We start from the raw sequence: 27997 nt of genomic DNA, 5'->3' as shown, positions 1-27997 counted from the left end.
GAGGCACATTAAGTTGTGTTGATGGGAGCAGGAAATTACAAAGAGACATCGAAGAATAAGTGAGTGCATAAAACTATGGAAGATGCAGTTCATTGTGAGAAAGGGTGAGGTCATCCATTTTGGTTGCAAGAATGACAGATCAGAATATATTCTTAATGGTTGTGATTTTGCTCACCTAGGTGGGTCCGTGGCGGGCGACGTCAGTAGCAGGTCCCGATCCTGTTCTGTGAAATGAATTTATGTTGATGGGGCTTGTTAAGCCCGCCCAGCACATTTCACGGGCCAATTAGAGGAAGTGGGTGATGTCATTTGATGATGCGTCATCAGTCAGTTTCCTTAAAGGGACCATGTCCAAATTTATTTTAACATTTGTGCTGTCAGTGTTCTACAGCATTGTGGTACTGCAAACATTGACGACGACTGCACAAAGGCACAGGGCTGCACCCAGGCTCTCTCATGACTCCTTCCATATGCTTATGAAAGGAGTCACAGCATGCAGGGAGGTCCTCTTCCCTTCCCATGGATGGAAGAGACCTCCTCAGGAGATCAACACAGCCTGGTTACACATTGCACAGGAGGGCACAAGCAGGGATGTGGTCAGGAGGACCTGGGTGCAGTGCTGCAAAAATTTCAATGATCCCAGTATATCACAAAATGTTAGTTCAAAACCACACTCAACCTTATCCTGCTGTGCCTCTCATCACAACCCTGTCACCCTGCCTTCCCTACCTACTCCTGCACATCCTTACCCACATCAACTTACCTTGCACCTCCACCCATCCCTACCTATCTATATTATCACATCCCTATTTCACTAGTCACCCTTCATACTCACCCTCATCCTAGTGCAACAATACCAACTAACAACACACAAGGCATTTGGGTATTTTATCCCATGTTTATGTAAAGTTTCTGTTAATATGCTGTCAAACATTGAAACCTTTATTTTCAACATTTTGCATTCTTGGATAGATTTTTGTGCACCCTTGGAAGTGGCACAATGAATTGCAGTGAATGGTGAGACATAACAATACCCCCTGCAATGGTGGTGCATGAAAGGAATGGCTTTGTCATTGTAAGGATCGTTTCTGGTATTGGTGTGGTGATGGCACCAACCTGGCGCATTATGTGGCAGCCAGGGTGTACAGAATCACGTGAAGTAAATCTGGCCATGGTGAGGCCATCCCTGACATCCCGGGCAGCAATGGTGCTGATGTCCTCTGTCCTGTGCAACATCAGATGATTGTGAAGAAGGTTGTTGTTGTTGCTGCTCGTAAGCCTGGTGCTGCTGGTGTTGGGGCTGATCGTGGTGGGATTCTGAGGACCAAGGTGTGAGAGTATAAAGGGCATCAATGCTGATGGAATAGATGGCAGGTGAAGCAGAGATGGAAGAAGTGATCTGTCAATGGTGAGAGAGGCAATGAGGTCAGACTGGATGAAGACTTGTGTAAAGACTTGCAGCATGGTGAATCTGATGTGGAAATGCAGTGAGCACGAGCTTGTGGCTGAGGGAAAATATCTCTGTAAGGTCGGAGCTTTTACTTTATATTTGAAGCTGTCAACTCAACAGCTAATTCAATGGCCGTTGAACTCCTGCCTCAGCTTGACAGACATGGTCCACGATCAACATGAACCCCATGGCCAAGCTGTCAAATGCAAAAGGTAAGTTGAAAATCATTCTTAAGTGGCTCTAAACAAGCCATTAATTACCTGAATTGGGTCCCCTGCCACTGCGTGTCGGGTCTGCTCAGCGCTGACACACCCAATATCGGGAAAGGCCCGTGGCGGCAGGATCGCAGTGGGATCTCCACCCACTTGTGGGAAAATAAAAACTTTCCCACCCGACCCGCCACCAATCGTGCTCACTGATACCCCCCCTCCCACCCCCACCCCCACCCCGCCACCACCAGCAAAATTCCAGCCTATGAGTTGTGGAAAAGAAAAGGGATTTAGGTGTCCATGTACACAAATTGCTAAAAGTTAGTGCACATGTGTAAAAAACAATCAAAAAGGCGAATGTAATATTAGCTTTTATCTCAAGAGGATTGGAATACAAAAGTGAGGAAATTATGTTTCAATTGTACAGAGCCTTGGCCAGACCTCATCTGGAGTATTATGTTCAGTTTTGGGCTCTGCACTTCAGCAAAGATGTATTTACCTTAGCGGGGATACCGAGCAGATAAGTTTCATAAACTTGGTTTATATTCCCTTGAATTTGGAAGGTTGCAGGGTGATCTGATCAAGCTATTTACAATGATAAAGGGATTTATTAGGGTTTATAGAGAGACTATTTCTTCTTGTGGGGTAACTCAGAACTAGGGCCAATATTTATCCCTCAATCAACATAACAAAAAAACAGATTATCTGGTCATTATCACATTGCTGTTTGTGGGAGCCTGCTTGTGTGCAAATTGGCTGCCGCGTTTCCTACATTACAACAGTGACTATACTCCAAGAGTACTTCATTGGATGTAAAGTGCTTTGAGACATCCTCCGGTCATTAAAAGCGCTATATAAATCCAAGTCTTTTAGGGGCCATAATTTTAAAATTGGAGCTAGGCCATTCTGGAGTGAAAGCAAGAAACACTTTTCATGCAAAGGATAGGTGAAATTTGGAACCCTCTTCCCCCAATCGGCTGTGGATGCTGGGTCAATTGAAATTTTCAAGATTGAGATGAATAGATTTTTGTAAAATAAGGGTATATGGGGAAATGAAAAAAAAGGTGGGGAAATTAAGTTGAAGTATAGATGAGCATGATTAAATAGAACGGTGGAGCAAGTTTGAGAGGCTGATTTAATAGAATGCTGGAATAGGATAGGCTGAATGACCTACTCCTGTTCCTATATTCCTACATTCTCTCAATTTGGGTTTTTCTGCCTGTATCTTCATGCACGATATCCTTATTCGTGCAAATTAATATTAATTTGTCAGGGCATGATAATTTAATGAAAAATTACCCATTTAATGTTGTGAAGTGCATAATTCACAAACACCAGTTATATGTGTATTATTTTAGCTTTGTCATATGTCTTGCATGTTTTACTGGCCCCAAAGTAGCTGACTAGAAGCGTATGTATTCTTTTATGTGTGTGATTTTATAATCGAGGTCTCCTTTTTCTGTTTTCCCCAGATCCTGACAGGTGAAGATTGGAATTCAGTAATGTATGATGGGATAAGAGCATATGGAGGGCCATCCTTCCCAGGAATGTTGGTCTGTATTTACTTCATCATCCTCTTCATATGTGGGAACTGTATCTTTTTATTATTAATAGCACCTAGGATTCATGGCTGTGATAGGATTTTAAGGATTCACCTGTTAGAATTGTGTAAGCTCACCAGCTCTGCTGAAGTAAGCCCTAGAGGCACCAAAGGGTGTAATCACAGCATAACTGCCAGGATTGCTAACTGAGGAATTTGGGGATCAACATCTTTAATTGCAAAACCATGCACTTCAGAATATATTTGCTCCACATGATCACATTGAAGTGTTTAAGATTAAAAACTGATCAAATTGGTGATAATATTGACCATATTGACCCTGATGTCACAGAATTATACATATTTTTAGTATATTGAAAATAACTTCAAAATGTTATAATACCATAATATATATATTGTATATTTTTGGGTCAACATCATATCATCATATAGATAAATCTGTCTTGTAAAAAAAACACTGCAGTCATCAAATACTGTAATTGCCTTGACTCTACCTGCAAACAGATATACTATTAAATGTATTCTTGGCCATCGCTGTGGACAATCTGGCTGATGCTGAAAGTTTAACTTCTGCCCAGAAGGAGGAGGAAGAAGAAAAGGAACGCAAAAAGCTTGCCAGGTATTGACTTTAGTAATATTTTGTTTCCTGTCTGATTTTGCTTTTCACAGGCCTTTTTTTTAAATATTCGTTTTTGTCTAAGGCCCTTTGATTCAACTATGAAAAGTTAATTCTTCTTAATTCAATCTGCATCTAAAGCTTTCGGTGTTATACAGGGTATTCACAAAGTCAGTAAAGTCGGCTAAGAATACAAAATAAATCATCATGGATTTTCATGGGATGTGTGAAGTGCCGGCAAGGTCGTATTAATTTCCCACCCCTAGTGACCCTTCTTGAATCAGTGCAGTCCCTATGCCGATAATGCTCTTAAAATAGTGATTTTTATTTTTATTTTACTTCATAACAATTGTTTTTTTACAATTGAGTGGCTTGGCTGGCTACTTCAGAGATCGTTAAAGGTCAGCTACGTACTGTGAGACTGGAGTAATGTATAGATCAGACCGAGTAGCAGTGGTAGGTTCCTTACTCTGAAGGAAACTAATGAATCAGTTAGATTCTTACAACAAAATAGCAGTTTTTTAAATCTCTTTTCCTAGTGCTAGCCCACAAATTACTAGATTTATTGAATTAAGTTTCATAGTTTGCCACATGCAATTTGGACTTACGGGCCTAAAAATTGGATTGTGCAGCACCTGTTTGTCAGGCGATAAAGGGTCCAATATGGTGTGCGGCATCACCCACTTATTCTAGCCGTGCAATGTTGCCAGGTATATAATCATCCAAGCAGGCCTTAAACATGAGTTATTGCCCATTGCCTCTGCAAATCTGAGAGGCCAATGTCTATTTCAGGTGTCTTTCCAATATTGGATTGTGACTGATTGTACTATGCATGCTGCAGTAGTTTTTCTCAGTCGAACAGCAACCAAATCAATGGACTTTAAATGGACCGTAATGTTTTAATTACCTGAACTACATTAAAACTGCACCTGAAATGAAAGAGTGGGATAAGGGTTAGCTAGTGTTGTGAAGGGAGAGCAAAGAACAAAGTGGCTGATGAAATCATCTGCAGTTTGTCATGCAGTGTGTAGGGTGAGATAGAAATAAGAAGGGAAAAAGAGGATAAGCTGTGAAGAAACCGTGCACAGCATCTCCTCCAGTATTGTCAGTCAACATAGTCATAACTCTGCCTCTGCCTGTGATGGCCAGCATGATTACTTTGATGGCGGGGGGGTGGGGGGAGAAGCGGGAGGGTATGCAGGCGGGCTCCTCGGCTGGCAACCTCTTGTCTGGAGTTCTGGGTGAGCTTCTCTGGCAAGAAATAAGAGATTGTTAATGAAATTCTGGTGAGGAACTCAGTTTATTTGGGCCCAAATTTGGCCAGGAGTTGCTCCGGTTTTTTTTGAGCCACTTGATTTTTCTGGAGTATCTTAAAAATCCCCATTCTGCATATTTAATTTGCGCCTGTGTAAGTGAGTTAGATAGGATTTTTTTTAAGTTCAGTTTTTTGCTCAAAAGGGGGCATTCTTGGCCATTCAAGCCAGTTTGGACAGCTAATAGTTGCTCCAAACTAACTTCGGCTAGCATATGTGGCCACTTGTGGCCGCACAGAAAACCCTTGAGGAGAGTTAAGAAATCAACGCAGATAAGTACATTCTAAAGCACCAAGCACTAAACAAAGCACAAAAATAAGCATTCAATAACAAATAAAAAATACAAGGAAGCTGAGAGGATCTGCACCTAGTACCTAGACTTACAAAGCACTAAACAAAACACACAAAATAATAAGCAATAAATTAACAAATAAAAAATAGAAGGAACCCTGCACCTAAAGCACCAAGACCAAAGTAATAAGCAATCAATCAATAACAAATAAAAACAAAGTAACCTTGTCCAAACTACTCCTACAAAATCCCTTTCAGTACCTTCAATAGCATTCTTTTGCAGGCTCCTACTTTATTCTAACCAATGGCATATAAATACTCAGCACGATGTATAGACCAAGTGCAGTGCACTTATTCCATCCATTGTGTGGCCTTGTGAACATTGCCAGCATGATTTGTCTCAATGCTTCCCATTTGTTTCAGACACTGGACACCTAACCTAACCCAATCTACTTCTTCTAAACTGATTCCCGAGTGGAAAACATCAGCATACTAACCAGCTGCAGGGTTTCACTGACAACCTGCTGGGGTTCTGGTTCTCTCGGACCCCCTTTTACTGGCGTGGTTGGATAAGGCGGTGGGCCACCGTTGAGAGAGCCCATTCGGCCAAGGATAGGGGCGGCATGCTTTGGCCCCTCCCACACAACTTGCAGAGCACACTCACAGACTCTGGGGGCGAGGAGCTACTGCGCATGCACGCACACTCTAGCGCACATGTGCAGGGGTCCCGGCACTGTTTTCAACGCCAGGACCTGGCTCCGCCCCCAAAATCCAGTTGCCATGCTAAGCCACTATGGAGGAGAGGCTGCGGAGCGGCCAAACTCGGCCTGAAGATTTTTGGCACCCTTGGAGTTCTACAAAAGCGGTGCACCTCTGGTGAGTGCGCCAGAAATCTGTACTGGCCAAATTTGGGCCCATTGTCTTTTCTTGTCCATCAGTTTCTTTAATATTTTATTTTATTCATGTAAGTTTTCTTTCCCTTAAGTCTTTGGACATGACATCAGAAACTTCTTGTTGTTTATTCCACACAGTGATATTTGAGGGTTTTTTTATCACATGATGAGTAATTAGTTTCAGGTAGACATTAAAGAGAAAGGTTGACATTTTGCAAAAGGGAGGCTAAATTAGAGGGTGAAGCAACTCTTGCTCTCCTCCTAATGCTCAACTACTGAAATGCTTTGTTGGAGCTTACCCACCTCTCTCTTAAGTCCAGTTTGAGGAGACATAAGTCAGGAGAGAAAATTGATGTTATTCCTGAAGATTATTTTATTTCTTTGTATACATCCTTTTTCCTGTAAATTGGTGCTTTACATTGTACAAGTTACGTTTACACTCCTTGTTAACTTTTCTGCAAGTTTGCCTAGAAAAATATGATTATGTTTTTAGGAATTCTAGCCCAGAAAAAACAACTGATAATGAGAAGCAGCCCATAGATGAGAAGAAAGAAGAAAAAATTGAGCTAAAGACAATCACTGCAGATGGAGACATGCCTCCTTCTACAAAGGTTTGTTTAAGGCTTACATATTTGATTGTTGAAAGCACCATATTCAGTTTATTATCTGGTCCTTTCCTGCAGCGTATTCCATTCCTTGACCAACAAGGCAAACAGATGACCTTCCACAGATGTCCTATGCCACTCTTGAGCTGGCCACCAGAAAGTGTACAAGTGTGACCTGGGTGATTTACTTCATAGTTTCCTCCTACATTTTGGCAAAATTCATGATCTACAAATATTACCTTCCACTAACATGCATAACAGTTTAAGGAATTGTTCCTTTAAAAATATTCAGACTTTAAATTTAAATGAAATAATTAAACTGTGTGATTCTTTCTGAGGCTAATGCTCACTTTTATGTCAGAATGGGGTGGTCTACTGCTCCTGCGAAGGATAAACACCAACACAGACCAACACAGCGGCTTGTTTCTGTGTTGTAATTTCTATGTAAATCTAAGTAATTTCACCTCTACATTGCTTAATTATATACCTGGATGATCTTGGGTGTTATGGGCACCACACAATTCTGACTGTTTAGCTACACCTGATTTCAGGATTATAATTCAAACTGATGTTACTTAAAACTCAATTTCATTGAACTCACCTTCCTTTTCCTAAAATATTTATGTTGACCTCTCTAGAACTGGATAATCGTGTAAGCTTTGCAAAGTCCCATTAAATAAGATCTGTGCAAAATAGTACAGTCGCCATAGTGAAGATTTTATGATTATTTACATCAACAGTAATTTATGCTGGATCTCTGCCCAAAATGTGCTTGACATACATTTCTATACGGGAGGGACTTAGAGATAGGAAGGACTCATCAAAAAAGTCATCTTGGAATATAACAAGCAATGTAGGGGTGCAATTCCTCCAATGCGCTACTTTTAGTGCGCTTGTTAATATTTTGGCATTAAATTTTGTATCCACTATTTTAATGAATTTGTTATTTCATTTAACATAAAATTGAATACTAGTCTCAGAGTATCATTCAGAAAATACAAGAGCTTCATTTAAATAGTATAATAAAAATATAAGTGCCTGTTAATCAACCCTCATTCAATTTCTTGTCATTCATGCCAGCGATGCGACATAGTCAAGGTTGCGACACTAAGTCAGCTATTAAACTGGAAAGGATAAGCTATGAAGTTCCAATCCTCTAAAGCTCATAGATTGATGTTAAAGTGCCATGTTGTAACCCATTGTGTTTGTGCTTCCATGTACGTGCAATTGCAGTTACATTGAGAATACAAAATATGTAAGATAGTGTTGCATGGAGTACGGACTATGATGTGTCATGTATATTTTGCATCCCTACTTCACATAAGATGGTGGTGGCAAGCTTAGCTTGACTGATCTTGGAGCCAGCTCCTCTGGGTGTTGCTCTGTGTGTTGTATGCACTGTAACCTCCTGCCATGCAGTGCTCTCTCTCCTGTATGAGCAATGTCCTGGATGCTAAGGAGGACCACCCTCCAGTGTCTCACTTACATCTGAGAACTTGGGGCATATGGTGTACCACGAGCTTTCTTCTATAACAACTTGCATTTATATAGCACCTTTAACATAGTAAAACATCCCAAGGTGCTTGTATGAGTGAAGAAAACACACACATGTTTTACAAGCTTAGCAATGCGATCACCAATTAAACAAAGGACTTATTATTTGGAATGTGGCTCCTACCACTATACAGTTTAGGATTGCTCGAAAGGATGGTAAAATGAAATTAAGCATTCGCATGTAATTTTTGGTGGACTTTAGTTTCCTACACAGGATAACAGATTTCTGAGTAAGAACGTATAAATATAAGAAAGCAAAAGCAAAATACTGTGGATGCTGGAATCTGGAATAAAAACAGAAAAAAATGGAAATCTCAGCACGTGGGGGGGAAGCAGAGTTAATGTTTTGGGTTGATGACCCTTTGTCAGAAATGAGGAGTGTGCTTCCCTGCTCAATTCACACGTGCTTGTAATTTGACAAAAGAATTAGGATGGCATCATCATCATCATGATAGGCAGTCCCTTGGAATCGAGGAAGACTTGCTTCCACTCTTAACATGAGTGCTTAGGTGGCTGAACAGTCCAATCCGAGAGCCACAGACTCTGTCACAGGTGAGACAGATAGTCGTTGAGAGAAGGGGTGGGTGGGATAGGTTTGCCGCATGCTCTTTCTGCTGCATGCGCTTGATTTCTGCATGCTTTCGGTGATGAAACTCGAGGAGCTCAGCGCCCTCTCAGATGTACTTCCTCCACTTAGGGCAGTCTTTGGCCAGGGACTCCCAGGTGTCAATGGGGATGTCGCACTTTATCAGGGCGGCTTTGAGGGTGTCCTTGTAATGTTCCACTGCCCACCTTTGGCTCGTTTGCCGTGAAGAGTTCCGAGTAGAGCACTTGCTTTGGGAATCTCGTGTCTGGCATGCGAACTATGTGGCCTGCCCAGCGGAGCTGATTGTAATGTATGTAGCGCCACATGGTGGACATACTGTGTTACTGCAGCTAGTGCTGTTTAATAAACAGTCAGGTCACCTGACAGGAAGGAGGCGTCCACAGGAAATTCCGGACCTGGAGTCATCGTACAGGCTGTGTGTTAAGTGTGCTCTTGAAGCTATCACATTAGCGACGAGAATGGAGATGTAATCAGATAATACAAAGCTGAAATTTTTGTTGGTGAAGGATTCAGCCAGCCGACATAGAGACTTTGAGATCTTCTCTGTTTTTGAAAACAGCTACAAATTCAAGGTAAATTATGAGCACACTTGGTAAACTGCCAGTCAAAATAGCTGCCTCCATGGGAGTCATAGGACATGTGGGGACATTTCAACGGGACCGGGAATGTTTCAGAGCATATATGGATCGGCTAGAAATGTTTTTCACTGAAAATAATATAATCAAAATTCCCGATGATGGAAACCAGAACTGGGTGGTGCTGGAACGAAAAAGAGCTATATTCTTAACTGAGGCTGGGCCCGAGTTGTATGAAACACTGATAAATTTGCTTGTGCCTGACAAGCCAAAGGATACAGTGCTGAAACAGATTCTAAGAACAACATTACAGCCCCGTTCTGTTAGAAATTGCAGAAAGTTATCATTTCGGAATACGAAATCAGAAGGCTGAAGAAAATATCAGTGAGTACATTAAAAAAGCTATCGATTCACTGTAATTTCGGAGATTTTCAGAACCAAGCATTGCGAGACTACTTTGTTTGTGGGATGAAAAATGATGCGATCAGAAGAAAGTTATTGACGACGCCTAACTTGACTTTGGATGTAGTTGTCAGACAGCTAGGTCGATGAGCATGGCCGACCAATATTCCCAAGAATTTCATACTAATTTCAGTCATCAGACAACCAAGGTGAATCGCCCGCAGGTTCAAAGTAAAAGGCAGTGGGGCCCCAAAGTCTCAGAAACTGGAAATGGGAACAGAGCATTGACATCCTGCTATCGGTGCCTAGGACAACATATTGCACAAAGTTGTCCTTGTGTCAAGGCAGAGTTTTTCTTCTGCAGGAAAACTGGGCATCTTGCGAAGGCATGCCGACTGAAGGGTAAACCAGCTTTCACAGCTATGAGTAGATATCCCCAGAGACTACATAGCATGGAAGAACAACAACAGGACGAGGAGATGTTAGAGTTAAGTGTCATCAGCAGCACGAGGTTAACAGGCAGCGATTCGAAAAATATCATAATCCACATAGATGTTGCGGGATTCAAGATACCCATGGAAATCGACCCTGGTGCATCCGTGAGTGTAGTGCCGGAGTCACTATACCTCAACAAATTGAGTGATTTCCCATTGGTGAAAGCCAAGATAGTGCTGCGAGGCTACTCGGGAGAGAACATTCCGGTGGTAGGTCATATCACCGTACCAGTGAAATACAAGGATCAAGTTCAGAGCTTGCCTCGAATAGTAGTGGCAGGAGACAAGACTGCCTTACTGGGAAGAAACTGGTTGGGATCACTGAAGTTGGATTGGAGTGAGATTTTTCGTGTTGAAACAAGATTTGCGTCAAAGGATGATGTCATCAAGAATTATTCGAAGATATTCAGTGAAACGGGCAATCCAATCCAAGGCTTCAAGGCGAGTGTCAGGGTACAGAAGGATGCTAGATCAGTTTACTGCAAGCCACGTTCCGTACCATATGCACTCAAGGAGAAAGTTGAGCAAGAACTCAAAAGACTAGAGACTGAGAACATTATTTCTAAAATAGATCAATGTAATTGAGCTACACCCATTGATCTTGTACCTAAATCCGATGGTGAGGTAAGATTGTGTGGTGATTATAAAGTAACCATAAACCAGGTTCTAGAGGGTACTGTCCCCAATACATTGCCAAATGTAGAAGATTTGTTGACAACTCTGACAGATGGTCAGATCTTCTCAAAGTTGGATCTTAAAAATGTCTACTTACAGCTTGAACTAGATGAGGAGTCCAAGTCATGCTTGACTATAAATACTCATCTAGGCCTATATCAATTTAATAGACTACCGTTTGGAGTGTCTTCTGCCCCTGCCATGTTCCAAGGGCTGATGAACCAGATTTTGCAAGGTATTGAAGGGATAGTATGTTATTTAGATGACATACTAATTTCAGCACCAAATAGGCAAATTCGTAATAACATATTGAATGAAGTCTTCAAACGGCAAGAAAAGCACAGAGTATGAGTGTCTGCTCGCAAGTGTGAGTTATTTCAAAACTCAGTGGAGTACTTAGGGTACAGAGTAGACAAAGATGGTTTACATCCAACCAAGGAAAAGCTGGATGCAATCAGAAATGCACCCACTCCCAAGAATGTCACTGAACTTCGATCATTTTTGAGTCTTTTGAACTATTATGGGAAGTTCCTACCAAATTTGGCTACAGTATTACATCCACTGAATGAACGTTTGAAAAAACAGGCCCATTGGAAGTGGTCAAAAGAATGCGATACAGCATTCAAGGAGTGTAAAAGCGAATTGTGAAGAGCACCATGTTAGTTCACTATGACATATCTAAGGAGATCAAGCTAGCATGTGATGCCTCTCTGTATGGAGTTGGGGCAGTAATCTCTCATGTATTACGTAGTGGGGAGGAGAGACCAATTGCTTTTGCTTCACGCACTCTCAGTGCTAGTGAGTGCAATTATGCGCAAATCGAAAGGGAAGCTTTGGCATTAATTTTTGGGGTCAAGAAGTTCCACAAATACTTGTATGGTCATAAGTTTACTCTTGTTATGGACCATAAGCCCCTGACAGCAATCCTCCATCCAAAATCCCCAGTTCCAACATTAGCTGCAGCCCAAATGCAGAGATGGGCTTTAATTTTGTCAGCATATATATATGATATTGAATACAGACAATCAGCTGATCACAGTAATGCTGATGCTATGCCTAGATTGCCTTCCCCATCACAAGTTACACCTAATAGAGAAGAGGTGTTCTATTTTTCATACATTGATGAACTGACACAGCTGAAGAGATTGGTAGAGCAACCAAACGTGACACACTTATGTCAAAGATGTATGATTATATTGCAAATGGATGGCCAAAGGTAACAGACAAAGATATTCATCCATTCTTCATTCGTAAGAATGAATTATCAGTTGATAAAGATTGTATCATGTGCAAGAGTGGTTGTACCAAATAAATTCAGGTCCAAATTATTAGGAGACCTCCATGACCAGCACTTGGGAATGTGCTTGACCAAGAGTTTTGCACGCAGTTACTTATGGTGGCCAGGTCTTGATAAAGATATAGAGTACATTGTAAGTCAGTGTATGGAGAGACGTGAGTCTGGGGTCGCGAGAGGCCTACAAAAGGCCGCGAGGGGCGTCGGGAGGTGCGTGGAGAGACGTGAGTACGGGGTCGGCGAGAGGACTACAAAAGGCCGTGAGAGGCGTCGGGAGGTGCGTGGAGAGACGTGAGTCCGGGGTCGGCGAGAGGCCTACAAAAGGCCGCGAGAGGTGTCGGGAGGTGCGTGGAGAGACGTGAGTCCGGGGTCGGTGAGAGGCCTACAAAAGGCCGCGAGAGGTGTCGGGAGGTGCGTGGAGAGACGTGAGTTCGGGGTCGGTGAGAGGCCTACAAAAGGCTAGCGGTGCAGCTACAGGGAGAGGGCAAAAAAGAAGTAGAAAGAAACAGAAAGGTGACATCACAGCCAAGGGGATAAGTGATTGGCTGTTGATTGGTAAGCAGTTTTTCTTTTTTCTCTTCTATAACAGTGAGTAAACTTTAGCAATTTTGTTGCCAATTTAAGTTAATCTAAGGGTTAAGTCATGACAGGAGAGCTCGGTCACGTGATATGCTCCTCCTGTACCATGTGGGAACTCGGGGACACTTCCGGTGTCCCTGACGACTACGTGTGCGGGAAGTGTATCCGAATCCAGCTCCTGACAGACCGCGTTGCGGAGTTGGAGCTGAGGGTGGATTTACTCTGGAGCATCCACGATGCTGAGAATGACGTGAGTAGCACGTGTAGCGAGTTGGTCTTACTGCAGGTGAAGGGTCCACAGCCAGCTAGGGAATGGAAGACCAGCAGGAAGAGCAGTGGAAGGAAGGTAGTGCAGGGGTCCCCTGCGGTCACCCCCTGCAAAACAGATACATCGCTTTGGGTACTGTTGAAGAGGATGACTCATCAGGGGAGGGCAGCAGCAGCCAAGTTCATGGCACCGTAGCTGGCTCTGCTGCACAGAAGGGTGGGAAAAAGAGTGGGAAGCTATAGTGATAGGGGACTCTATTGTAAGGGGAATAGATAGGAGTTTCTGCGGCCGCAACCGAGACTCCAGGATGGTATGTTGCCTCCCTGGTGCAAGGGTCAAGGATGTCTCGGAGTGGCTGCAGAGCATTCTGGAGAGGGAGGGTGAACAGCCAGTTGTCGTGGTACATGTAGGTACCAACGATATAGGTAAGAACCAGGAAGAGTTCCTACAAGCTGAATTTAGGGAGCGGGGAGTTAAATTAAAAAGTAGGACCTCAAAGGTAGTAATCTCTGGATTGCTACCAGTGCCACGTGCTAATCAGAGTAGAGGGAGCAGGATAGTTAGAATAAATACATGGCTTGAGCAGTGGTGCAAGAGGGAGGGATTCAAATTCCTGGGACATTGGAACCAGTTCTGGGGGAAGTGGGACCTGTACAAAAGTGACGGTCTGCACTTGGGCAGGACTGGAACTGATGTCCTAGGGGTAACATTTGCGAATGCAGTTTAGGAGTGTTTAAACTAATATGGCAGGGGGATGGGAACCTATGCAGCGAGATAGGGCAAAGTAATATGGAGTCAGAAACAGATGGTAGAAAGGTAAAAAGCAATATTGGAAGGACGAGTAAACAAAGGCAAAAAACAAAAAGGGCCACACTACATCATAATTCTAAAAGGACAAAGGGTGTTAAAAAAATAAGCCTGAAGGCTTTGTGTCTTAATGCAAGGAGTATCCGTAATAAGGTGGATGAATTAACTGTGCAAATAGATGTTAACGGATATGATGTGATTGGGATTACGGAGACATGGCTCCAGGATGATCAGGGCTGGGAACGCAACATCCATGGGTATTCAACATTCAGGAAGGATAGAATAAAAGGAAAAAGAGGTGTGGTAGCATTACTGATTGAAGTGGAGATTAATGCAGTAGTTAGGAAGGACATTAGCTTGGATGATGTGGAATCTATATGGGTAAAGCTGCAGAACACCAAAGGGCAAAAAAGTTAGTGGGAGTTGTGTACAGACCTACAAACAGTAGTAGTGATGTTGGGGAGGGCATCAAACAGGAAATTAGGGGTGCATGCAATAAAGGTGCAACAGTTATCATGGGTGACTTTAATATGCATATAGATTGGGCTAACCAAATTGGAAGCAATACGGTGGAGGAGGATTTCCTGGAGTGCATAAGGGATGGTTTTCTAGACCAATATGTCGAGGAACCAACTGGGGGGAGGCCATCTTAGACTGGGTGTTGTGTAATGAGAGAGGATTAATTAGCAATCTCGTTGTGCGAGGCCCCTTGAGGAAGAGTGACCATAATATGGTGGAATTCTACATTAGGATGGAGAATGAAACAGTTAATTCAGAGACCATGGTCCAGAACTTAAAGAAGGGTAACTTTGAAGGTATGAGGTGTGAATTGGCTAGGATAGATTGGCAAATGATACTTCAGGGGTTGACAGTGGATGGGCAATGGCAGACATTTAGAGACCGCATGGATGAACTACAACAATTGTACATCCCTGTCTGGCGTAAAAATAAAAAAGGGAAGGTGGCTCAACCGTGGCTATCAAGGGAAATCAGGGATAGTATTAAAGCCAAGGAAGTGGCATACAAATTGGCCAGAAATAGCAGTGAACCTGGGGACTGGGAGAAATTTAGAACTCAGCAGAGGAGGACAAAGGGTTTGATTAAGGCAGGGAAAATAGAGTACGAGAGGAAGCTTGCAGGGAACATTAAGACGGACTGCAAAAGTTTCTATAGATATGTAAAGAGAAAAAGGTTAGTAAAGACAAACGTAGGTACCCTGCAGTCAGAATCAGGGGAAGTCATAATGGGGAACAAAGAAATGGCAGACCAATTGAACAAGTACTTTGGTTCGGTATTCACTAAGGAGGACACAAACAACCTTCCGAATATAAAAGGGGTCAGAGGGTCTAGTAAGAAGGAGGAACTGAGGGAAATCCTTATTAGTCGGGAAATTGTGTTGGGGAAATTGATGGGATTGAAGGCCGATAAATCCCCAGGGCCTGATGGACTGCATCCCAGAGTACTTAAGGAGGTGGCCTTAGAAATAGCGGATGCATTAACAGTCATTTTCCAACATTCCATAGACTCTGGATCAGTTCCTATGGAGTGGAGGGTAGCCAATGTAACCCTACTTTTTAAAAAAGGAGGGAGAGAGAAAACAGGGAATTATAGACCGGTCAGCCTGACATCGGTAGTGGGTAAAATGATGGAATCAATTATTAAGGATGTCATAGCAGCACATTTGGAAAGAGGTGACATGATAGGTCCAAGTCAGCATGGATTTGTGAAAGGGAAATCATGCTTGACAAATCTTCTGGAATTTTTTGAGGATGTTTCCAGTAGAGTGGACAAGGGAGAACCAGTTGATGTGGTATATTTGGACTTTCAAAAGGCTTTCGACAAGGTCCCACACAAGAGATTAATGTGCAAAGTTAAAGCACATGGGATTGGGGGTAGTGTGCTGACGTGGATTGAGAACTGTTTGGCAGACAGGAAGCAAAGAGTAGGAGTAAATGGGGACTTTTCAGAATGGCAGGCAGTGACTAGTGGGGTACCGCAAGGTTCTATGCTGGGGCCCCAGCTGTTTACATTGTACATTAATGATTTGGACGAGGGGATTAAATATAGTATCTCCAAATTTGCGGATGACACTAAGTTGGGTGGCAGTGTGAGCTGTGAGGAGGATGCTATGAGGCTGTAGAGTGACTTGGATAGGTTAGGTGAGTGGGCAAATGCATGGCAGATGAAGTATAATGTGGATAAATGTGAGGTTATCCACTTTGGTGGTAAAAACAGAGAGACAGACTATTATCTGAATGGTGACAGATTAGGAAAAGCGGAGGTGCAACGAGACCTGGGTATCATGGTACATCAGTCATTAAAGGTTGGCATGCACGTACAGCAGGCGGTTAAGAAAGCAAATGGCATGTTGGCCTTCATGGCGCGGGGATTTGAGTACAGGGGCAGGGAGGTGTTGCTACAGTTGTACAGGGCCTTGGTGAGGCACACCTGAAGTATTGTGTACAGTTTTGGTCTCCTAACTTGAGGAAGGACATTCTTGCTATTGAGGGAGTGCAGCGAAGGTTCACCAGACTGATTCCCAGGATGGCGGGACTGACCTATCAAGAAAGACTGGATCAAATGGGCTTGTATTCACTGGAGTTCAGAAGAATGAGAGGGGACCTCATAGAAACATTTGAAATTCTGACCGGTTTCGACAGGTTAGATGCAGGAAGAATGTTCCCAATGTTGGGGAAGTCCAGAACCAGAGGTCACAGTCTAAGGATAAGAGGTAAGCCATTTAGGACCGAGATGAGGAGAAACTTCTTCACCCAGAGAGTGGTGAACCTGTGGAATTCTCTACCACAGAAAGTTGTTGAGGCCAATTCACTAAATATATTCAAAAAGGAGTTAGATGTAGTCCTTACTACTCGGGGGATCAAGGGGTATGGCGAGAAAGCAGGAATGGGGTACTGAGGTTGCATGTTTAGCCATGAACTCATTGAATGGCGGTGCAGGCTCGAAGGGCCGAATGGCCTACTCCTGCACCTATTTTCTGTGTTTCTATGACATGTCAATCAGTAAGCAAGCAACCACTATCAATACCATTACAGCCATGGAAATGGCCTCCCAGGGTGTGGCAAAGGCTACATATTGATTTTGCTGAGCTAGAAGGACAACAATTGTTCATTGTGATTGATAGCCATTCGAAGTGGATTGAGATGTTTCCAATGTGGAAAATAATAACAAGTAAAACATTAGACATTTTGCGAAGATTATTTTCTTCATTTGGCCTCCCAGAATTCTTTCGGATAATGGACCACAATTTCGTTCAGAAGAATTTGCACAGTTCACGAGCAAAAATGGTGTTAAACATACCAAGGTTCCACCGTACCACCCTGCTTCGAATGCTACAGCAGAGTACACCGTACAAATTGTAAAACGTGCTCTCATCAAACCAATGTTGGATCCAAATCCAAAGAAATGTCAGTTGTCACTGGACCACAAATTGGCTAATTTTCTAATAACGTATTGTAATACACCTCACACAACTACTGGTAGAACTGGCAGAGTTGTTTCTCAAACGACTGCCACGTACCAGATTCTCGTTGTTAAACCAAACTTGGCACAGTCCGTAGAAGAGACACAATTAGGACAGAAAAAGAATCATGATAGAGGTCGAGTAAAAGAGAGAAATGTGAAATTAAATCAGAAGGTGAGAGTGAAGAACCATCACCATAAACGGGTAAAATGTTTACCAGGAAGAGTGGTGAAGATATGTGGTCCTTGCACATATTTGCTCAAGATGTTTGATAATGGACAGGTTAGGTTTGTTCACATTGATATTTTACCCACAGACATGGAAGTAGTTGAAGGTGGGGGTGATTCAATTATTTCTGACTCATCAGATAGTTTTGATACACCAGTAGCATATCCTACATCCAATGTACTGGAAACAAATCCAAAAGAAAGTCTGAATGTAAGTCTGAGTCTGAGTCAGAAAAACAAACAGTCTGAAGTGAGAGAGAGTTCAAATGGAAATCAAGAGTATCCCTTGGAAGAAAACTTCCCTAAGGATCAGCCTCGAATGGGTTTAAATTCGACAGCATGTTTGGAAGGTTCTGTTCGAGAGCAAAGGTATCCTCTTCATAATAGAAAACAAGTGGTTAAGCTTCATTTGTAAATATGGAAAAATAAGTCCATATACTTTGTTATGTATAACCATACAAGTTATGTATGATGATTGCTTGTTTTAATGACTTCTTCATTAAGGAGGGAGAAGTGTAATGTATGTCGCTCCACACGGTGGATCTACTGTGTTACTGCAGCTAGTGCTGTTTAATAAACAGTCAGGTCACCTGACAGGAAGGCGGCTTCCGGAGGAAGTTCCGGACTTGCAGCCATCGTACAGGCTGTGTGTTCAGTGTGCTCTTGAAGATATCACACTGATCAAGTGTGGACAGTGCTTCAATGCTGGGGATGTTGGCCTGGTCGAGGACGCTAATGTTGATGCGTCTGTCCTCCCAGGGGATTTGTAGGATCTTGCGGAGACATCATTGGTGGTATTTCTCCAGCGACTTGAGTTGTCTACTGTACATGGTCCATGTCTCTGAGCCATACAGGAGGGCGGGTATTACTTCAGCCCTGTAGACCATGAGCTTGATGGCAGTTTTGAAAGCCTGGTCTTCAAACACACTTTTCCTTAGGTGGCCGAAGGCTGCACTGGCGCACTAGAGGCGGTGTTGGATCTCGTCGTCAATGCGTGCTCTTGTTGATAGGATGCTCCCGAGATGTGGGAAGTGGTCCACGTTGTCTAGGGCCGTGCCATGAATCTTGATGATTGGGGGCAGTGCTGTGCGGCGAGAACAGGCTGGTGGAGGACCTTTGTCTTATGGGTGTTTAGCGTAAGGCCCATGCTTCCGTATGCCTCAGTAAATATGTCGACTATGTCCTGGAGTTCAGCCTCTGTATGTGCGCAGATATACACTGCCACCAAGCTCATGGTCGACAGTGCTGTAGTAATACCCGCCATCCTGTATGGCTCAGAGACATGGACCATGTACACTCGACACCTCAAGTCGCTGGAGAAATACCACCAACGATGTCTCCGCAAGATCCTACAAATCCCCTGGGAGGACAGACGGACCAACATTAGCGTTCTTGACCAAGCCAACATCCCCATAATGAGGGAAAAGAGTTGAGTAGCTTTGTCAAGTGCATTCTTCATTTAAAAAAAAAGAGCTCTGCCATATGAATAAATATAAGAAACGTCAGGACTAGTAGAAAGGCATTTCATCATCAATGCTCATTCCGGGTATTAAATATTTCAAGTGATGTGCCATTAAGTTGCTCCCCTCACCCCAACAGTTTCCTTTCAAATCTTTGATCATTTGTGATATTTTTTCAAAGGTACATGAACACTGAATAGTATTTTATTTCCAAAATTCATCAATAACCCCTTATCATGTGTCACAGGTTGGGTTGGACGACTACCAGGTTGAGGAGAATGAGGAGAAGAATCCTTACCCTACCAATGAATTCCCAGGTAACACTTTCAGGATTTTACAAAGAAATTCAGAATTCTGTCTTGTCTCTTTTTGTCCTGTTAATTCAAATTTTTTTTAAAATCCAACAAATAAGGAGTGTGCTTCCCTGCTCAATTCACACGTGCTTGTAATTTGACAAAAGAATTTGAATGAGGGAAAATAGCTTTGTCAAGTACATTCTTCATTAAAAGAGAGTTTGCCTATTGCCCTTTTATCAAGGGCGTCTCTCTGCACTCTTTCCAATGAGTAGCAATTACTGGAGATCAGAAGTCAAGTAAAGGAAATATTCAAGTTGAGAGAGCAGGTAGATAATCTATTTCTCGGTATCTGGAATTAGTTACAAAGAAGTGCACAAGAAGTGCCCAAGTTGATTTGCCCTCTAGGGTTTAGTTAACCTAAGGCAGGCTGGGCTGGATTTTTGCTATGTTGCCACCGCTGTTCGCGCTCCAGAGGAGCACTAATGGCGGCGGGGTTGGTTACTGGGCAGGCAGCCAGCACCCCGCCGGGAAATTAGTTGCCGGTTTTGCGGGGGCGCTGAGCAACATCGCCCGGGAATGTCGAGCCTGCATGGAATGCCACCAGTTTTGACAGTGCATCGATTTTTGATTGACGCCGACCCTCGACCGCCCCATAGCGTGTTGTAGTGGGCCCACTTGGAAAACAACGTGGTCAGAGCTGTCCAGGTGGCGGTGAGTGAAGTAAGTAATGAATGAGACAAGTTTGATTGTTTCGTTTATTTTTATCTTTGTGATTTATCCTAAAAAGAGGTGGGCAAAGTATTGGGAATGTTTTTGCGTGTGTTTTTAGGTACGATTTTTTTTCCCTCACAGAAGCCTCTCTTTCGGCTCTTCGAGGCTGGCTCTTTAGCAATGGATTTTCAGTTCTTCAGCTGGCCTTGTGCCCTAAAAGAGGTGTGCAATGCCTCCCTTAGTGCTCTGCTCCACACTCTGGACCTAGATGGCTAATTTTGTGGCTGGAAGCGCAAACCATTTCCCGACGCAAACTTTACCACCCGCCGCTGTTACTGCCCTGAAATGACCAGAACTGAAAATCCAGCACGTTGCTTTTTGTGAGGGAGAGAAATCTGAAAGGGGGTGGGGATGGTGAACTTTGCATACAAATTAGGTTTAGTTTGACTAAAGGAGGTTCATTTCTGTTGTGTATGGATAAAGAGTCAGACTGAACACTGAGCTCAAAGTAAAGTGTGACTTTAGTCTTTTATTGCAGGTCTCCAGAGTGCCTTTCGAACCTGTAAAGCCTCCTTAAATACCTCTGGTCCCAAGGGATTATGGGATCCCTTGGGACTCCCAGGGACGAGCCCTCTGGTGGCTGTGCAGAGTAAATACAAGTTTACATATATAACAATATCCATGAATATACTTGTGAACTAGATCAGCTTGGCATCCTGATCAAGAAATGTGGCATACGTATTGTGTGGAATATGGAGGATACAGGAGACAAGCAATTAAAAATAAAAATCTACTGCCACAACCATTTTCTTTAATTTATTGCAGCGGAGGGCTGGAAATATAAATTATTGTCCACAGGAAAATAACAGTGATAGTAAGAGTGCGTGTAATGCATCTAGTTAATTGTTGACTATCATGACTCTTCTGCAATTTGATGGAGGAAGTAATATAAAGATCAGACAGGAAGGTAGTTCAGCTTATCTTTATTTGTATTCTTGAGCTAAACTTATTTAGAAATAGGAATGGTTTTCTGACACAGTCCGAACATACACTATCTTAATGTACAAAATATGTAGGTTTTCTAAAAAATGCCATGGTCAATGAAATGATCCAATTGAAACCTCAGAATGTATTCATCAAAAACATGACACAAATGAAACATTTTGAAAGAAACATATTACAAAGAATTACTAGGCCTGGATGGTGCAGAAGACATTGTAGAAATATTCTAGATGTGAGAATCCAGATTAAAAATAGGATAACACACAGGCTGGTGTGTATTACACAGAGTATAATGCATCGAGTTGGAGTGTGTTCTGTAAAGTGTAATGCACAGGCTCAAATATGTTATGCAGAGGATAATGCAGAGGTAATGGCATCTTATCCTCCACATAACAGAAAGTTGAATGCATTATGTGGAGGATAATGCACAAACTTGATTGAGTTACAAGAAAGTAACTTGTGGTTCTGATAATGATAAATTATGAAACCAAAGTTATAGCACAGGTTAAACCTACTTATTAGTTGAGTTCACTTGCCCAAGGAGTTAGACTTATGCTGCTAAGTAATTATACAAAAGCTTCAATACATCTCATGAAGTCATGTTACATGTTGAAGTATGTGACAAGTTTTCAGATCCAGGTGTGACACTGGAACTGACAAAACACTTTTCCACTAAATTAAGTGTGTCTTGGAAAACCAGTGCAGCCAAATAAAAAATTTGGTTGCACTATAATATGTTTTATACCAAATTTATCCCATTGGTATAGTCTAACAAGGGCACAACAGAAAGACTTACAACTGAGATTTAAAAAAACAATGGTAAGGATATTCTGTCAATTACATAGATGTAATAACTAGATTTAAATTTCTGGCTTCAGGTGATGAAGATGATGATGAGCCAGAAATGCCTGTAGGACCACGTCCTCGCCCACTCTCTGAACTACATATCAAAGAGAAGGCTGTTCCCATGCCTGATGCCAGTGCATTCTTTGTTTTCAGTACAACAAACAGGTATCAACCATTATACCTTCACTTTGAATGTTATATACATCTTTAACTCGCAAAGTGTGTCGATGCTTCAACATAATACACCATATTGATATAGCAGAATTGTGTATCTATACTTTCTCATGTGTTGAGCTCCTGATCACAGCTGTGACATCAGTGGAAAGGGAAAACTGAAAGCAAAGGCCATGGGCTCAATTTTCCCATTATCTGTGCCGCTTTATTTGGCCTAAATTAAAATATCCAAGTTTCCTCAAAGTTTCTGCGGCAGCATAACTCAGTTACGATTTTTTTAGGTTAGTTTTTTTTGCGTCATGGGGGGGCATAACCTGATGTCTGCACCAGTTTTACAGATTTATGCAAGTTTGGCCAACTTACATTTTTCCTACGATGTTGTATGTGACCACTCCCAAAAAATCTTCTGGGCACTTCAGAAAAACCAGCGCACATTAAAAAATTGGTGCAGAAAGATGCTATTGTTTTTGTGCGAAGTTTTGGAGAGAGTCAAGAAGACATTAAATATGCATTATGCAGCTCAATTTTATCAAACTCAAAACAGAGAAAATGGAAGTCTAATTCTTTAATTTTGGATTTTTTTCAAAGTGTTACGTCTCCTCACCGGGCTCGAGGGTCGGAGCGTCGGCCGGCAGAATTGCTCCCTCGCCCGGACACGGGCTCGGGGCTCGACTTCAAAAGCCCGGGGGGTGGGGGGGATGTTTGCCAAGCCCCTGTGTCCGGGGAAGGAAACGATTCTGCCGGCCAACCTTCCAGCCTGGTGAGGAGGCGTTCGGTCGGTGGTGGGGTGGTACTTTGAAAAAAATCTAAAATTGATGAACTATAATAGACTTCGTTGCCCCAAATATTCTCATCGAATACCTAATTTCCCATTCTTGTGCATGTGCAGACCAGGGTGTGGTCCATTCTAGGGTGTCGACCTTGGGGAGAGAGAGAGGAGAGAAGCTTTAACTCCTTGTCCTGCTGTTTTGAGCTTCTTGCAAAGGTACAATTTAATTATGGGGGCAATATTGACAATGCCATACCTCGTGCAAGCCTTCTGCATGATGGTACTGCGGAGGAGACGATTGATTTGATGTCATAGCATGAGGAACCTCTGAGAACATTGGATGATGGGCAGGAGGCTTTACCCACGTCGGGTATATTGAGACAGGCATTCATACCTGCACCTGAGTGATGCAGACTGTGTGAGAAGGCTGTGTTTCCGCAAATAAGTTGTAACTGAGATCTGTAGTTAGTAAAAGCAGACCTGCAACCTAGAAGCTTCAGAAGGATTGCTTTGTCAGTTGAAGTGAAGGTTACAGCTGCACTTTCATTCTGTGCATCTGAATCATTCCAGGCTACAACTGGGTATGTGTGTGCCATTTCTCAACATGCAACACATGTCTGTATTCGGCAGGTGACTGCTGCACGATATGCCCGGAGGAATGACTACATAAAGTTCCCCATAACCGCCCAGGCAATGTGTGACAGGGCTGTGGGCTTTTCCAGGATTGCTGGCACATCACTTTGCGAGCACCTTTGGAGGATTCTGAGATGTACAGGAACAGAAAAGGCTTCCACTCTGTGAATGTGCAGCTCGTGTGTGATGACATGCAACGCATCATGTCAGTTGATGCGAGATACCCTGGGAGCACCCATGATGCATTCATCCTATGCGAGAGCGCTATATCTGCCCTGTTTCAGCAGCAACCAGAAGGGCAGAGCTAGCTGTTAGGAGACAAAGTGTATGGCCTAGCCACCTGGCTCATAACGCCCCTATGCATAACCTGGACGGAAGCTGACCGGGAATACAACATGTCGCACATTGCGACGCATAGCATAATAGAGCGGACCATCAGCATCTTGAAATAGCATTTCCGATGCCTGGTCCATTCCGGAGGTTACTTGCCACACTCCCCTGAGATTGTCAGTCAGTTCACTGTTGTGTGCTGCATGCTGCATAACTTAGCCATCATGAGGAAGCAGCAGCTGGTAGTAGAAGACCCACCTGAGGTGATAGTGGCTGATGATGAGGAGGAAGATGCAAATGATGATGAGGAGGAGGAGGATGAGGACGAGGAAGTCATGCAACTACCTGAACCTGGAGCACGATGACAGAGGAGGGCAGGCCGCCGTGCCCCTTTAACGATTGCTCAAGCCGTGAGCCAGTAGCTCATCCATGAACACTTTGTTGCCTGAAGGCTCAGCGGCAACTATTCCAAATGGACCATATTTACTGTTTGGACCTATTCTGTAATGTTGTGTTGTGTTAATGGAACAAATAATGGAAATGATTCAGTTATAATTTAAAATATATTTTATTCAAAAGTTTAACACTTGTTTGTACTTAACTTAACTTTAATAAACAATATCCTTGTACTAAACTGTAAAGTTTTCAGTTAAGATCACTTACAAACTTTTAAACTTGTAAAATTACATAACTTACAAAAAACTTTTAATTTGAGAACAGGTACAGCAGTAACAACAATAATAATAATAATGACAACAGCAGTAAAGAAAGGCTGCATCCATCTCTCCTCCACCTTATTCTAAGACCGCCCGCTGTGCTTGGTCTTGTTGACTCCACCCCTGCCCGCAAGCAATGGCGCAGCACTTCTTGGGTTGGTACCAAGCTTATTCTTTCAAACATCTCAGGTAATGGCACTTCTTGATGGGGCAGGGCCGGGGGGGGGGGGGGGGGGGGCTGGGGGGAGGCGGGTGTTGTAGAGTGGAGGGCCCGGCTTGGTCCTCTTCAGAGACAGGTCTGGGGATTGGAGTGGGTGTGGCAATTGATTCTGTCAATGGCTGCGGGGTCTGGGCATGTTACATTATTGCAGCAGCTGACTCCGACATTCCCTCCCTCATGTGCCCTGACAATGTGTCAACTACCTGCAATATTTGCTCCCTCATGTTCACCAATAGTGTCTCAACTACCTGCAGCATTCCCTCCCTCATGTTCACCGACAGTGTATCAACTACCTGCGACATTCCCTCCCTCGTGTGCACCGACATTGTATCAGCTGCCTGCGACATTCCCTCCCTCATGTGCCCGGACAGTGTTCCCATTTCTCGTGAGAATGTTATTAATTCTCCCGACAGTCCCGATACCTCATCACTCATCCCACTGATAGTGTCAAGGAGTGATTGCGTAAGGTCAATGTTCTCTGCTCTCATTGCCATCATCTGAACCACATCTGTTAGATCCTGCACCTCAGGGGAGCGCTGTCGAGCTCCCCTTCCCCTCCTCACCCTGGGTGTGCCTTGCTGCATCCCACTGGGACCCGCAGCCTCTGACATTGGGGGCCCTGGATGTGCCTCGTGCATCCCAGTGGGACCCACAACCTCGGACGGTGGGGTGTGCCTCGCTGCACCTCACTGGAATCCCCAGCCTCGGACTGTGAGAAACCATGGAATGTCCCAACACTTATACCACTCAGGAAAGGGTCTGGCAACTCAATGGGCAGCACTTGCACCTCCTCCAGAATGAGTACAACAGTAGGGGTTTCATCCATCCCCTCCCCCTTCCCCTCCCCATCTCCCCCATGCTCTTGGTCTGGAAGGTGGGATTGGAAGATGTTCTCCTCTTCAGGCTCGTCCGCGTCTGAATCTTAGGCTTCTGCATCTGCATAAGCCTCGTCAGGGTTGGCCTCAAGCTCTACAAAATATAACAGAACAGACAAATGGTTCACAGCAGAGGAGGGGGCAGGGTGGCATGATTAGGCACACATATTGCAGGCAGCAGGCTCATTTGAAGGACCACGATGAATGATAGCACATTGCATCAACCGAAGCGTAGCTGACGGAGACATCGCCGTGAATCGAGGCATGGCTAGCCCGCACAGTACTTAACATTTAGCAAAGCCAAATTGTGGAATTTGCAAGACTTACCCTCTCCCTCGAGTGTGGGCCCAGCTTGTGAAGTGGTGGTTGCTTTTCTCCAGGCAGGATCCATCAAAGCAGCGACCCTCTCTTCCAAGGGTGATTTGCCGGGCCTCCTCCTGTTCGAGTTCTTTCCTTTTTGTTGTGTGTCACCTTCCTCTGCAAAGATGAAAGTATAACTTTTTAGGGAGGGTGTCTTTCTGCTGGGTGGGACATATACAGCTGGTCACATTTACAATTGCAATTCCAGTGAATAAATGAAAATATTACTTACACTAACTACTTGACCAAGGTCTTGCCACTTCTTTTTGCACTGGCCTCCAGACCTCGGGGTGGTCACCATTGCACAGTAATCTTCTGCAAGTTGGTTCCAGCATTTCTTCATTTCTTTTGGTGAAACTTTTATGTGACCACTGCTGGTGTCCAGCTCGTGCCATCTGGCCGTAATTACAGTAACTAGTGCCTCCACTTCATCCTGTGAGAAAATTTTGGTTCCTGCGTCGCGTCGCATATTGTATTGCAGCTACGATTTTTCCACTGAGAATTAAAGTTCTCACACACAACTGGCTCTTTAAAAATGGCCGAATGCAGACCGGGGGCTGTACTGGGCATGTGCGCGTAAAATCGTCATTTTTTTTCCCCGCATGCGCAGAAGGTGGGGAGGCATTGTTTTTTTGGCGCAGACATTAGGCTCCACTCCCCGAAGCTAAAGGAAGGCTGCGTGGCGCCAATTTCAAAAAATAGAACGTGGAAACTTGCTCGTTTTTTTTGGAGTAATTGGGGTAAAAAAAAACAGGCGTAACACTTGTAATATGCCAAAAAACGGCATTAGGGAAAATTGAGCCCCATGTTATTTTCTACATGATGAGTGAAATCAGAACACAATTCACATTGGATTGATCTTCTGTTTTTCCTCGTGGTCACTTGAGTGGTGCTGGCAGATATCAGAAAGCAGGTAAATGGAATGGTACAGGGTGCAGAGAAATAATGGGAGAAAAAGAGAGGTATGTATGTTTTTAATTAAATAACTGTAAAATGAAGGCATGTTGTATCCCCATATTTACAAATATATTTGGTTATAGTTGTTTTAGAAAGCTCCTTTGATAACACAATAGGTAAGTGATGTGTTACTTTGTCCTACTAATCAGGAAGATCTGAAGTTTAACCCCTTGTCTGTGCTGAGTTGAGTTATGTCAGTTTATGTCTGTTCTTCATGTTTATGGGCTAGAGGGGGGTAAAATTAGAAAATTTACCCTTTCCTGAATGCTATGCCGCAACGCTTGTTGGAGAATGCATGTATGTGAATGTCAGGTGAAAACAGGATTAGGCTCAGCACCCCATGCTGCACCCCCACCCCCAAGAAGTTTTGAGGATGCAAAATTGTATAATAGAGGGCCTTAACTTGTACAAGTTCATTAAATAACTCTAATTTACCCTGTTCGACTGGAAATACAACTGTGATTCAGATATTCCTTAAGATGGGTGCCTGTAAATGGTTACAGTAATAGTCTTCTATGCTTGAACGTAAGATGGGTTATAATCATCATCATCATAGGCAGTCCCTCGGAATCGAGGAGGACTTGCTTCCACTCCTAAAGTGAGTTCTTTGATGGCGGAACAGTCTGATACAAGAGCCATAGACCCTGTTACATGTGGGACAGACATTCGTCGAGGGTAGGGGTCGGTGGGGCTGGTTTGCCGCGCGCTCCTTCCGCTGCCTGCGTTTGGCCTCTTCATGCTCTTTGC

The 27997-nt window shown here is 43.4% G+C and overlaps 1 protein-coding gene across 1 annotated transcript in view; it reads left to right on the top strand.

The window, feature by feature from the left end:
* cacna1c (calcium channel, voltage-dependent, L type, alpha 1C subunit) overlaps positions 1-27997 on the top strand; it is a 1034505-nt gene that overhangs the window by 729717 nt on the left and 276791 nt on the right. Inside the window, exons 13-17 of the mRNA XM_070900503.1 lie at positions 3132-3252; positions 3725-3839; positions 6827-6944; positions 19609-19678; positions 22249-22381. Of these exons, the coding sequence (XP_070756604.1) occupies positions 3132-3252; positions 3725-3839; positions 6827-6944; positions 19609-19678; positions 22249-22381 (557 nt within the window). The remainder of the gene's footprint in view (positions 1-3131; positions 3253-3724; positions 3840-6826; positions 6945-19608; positions 19679-22248; positions 22382-27997) is intronic.

The sequence above is a fragment of the Pristiophorus japonicus genome, chromosome 15, assembly GCF_044704955.1.
Source record: "Pristiophorus japonicus isolate sPriJap1 chromosome 15, sPriJap1.hap1, whole genome shotgun sequence".
In the NCBI taxonomy this organism is placed as follows: Eukaryota; Metazoa; Chordata; class Chondrichthyes; family Pristiophoridae; genus Pristiophorus; species Pristiophorus japonicus.
The sequence above is the reverse complement of the archived record's forward strand: the minus strand, read 5'-3'. Positions and strand labels throughout refer to the sequence as shown.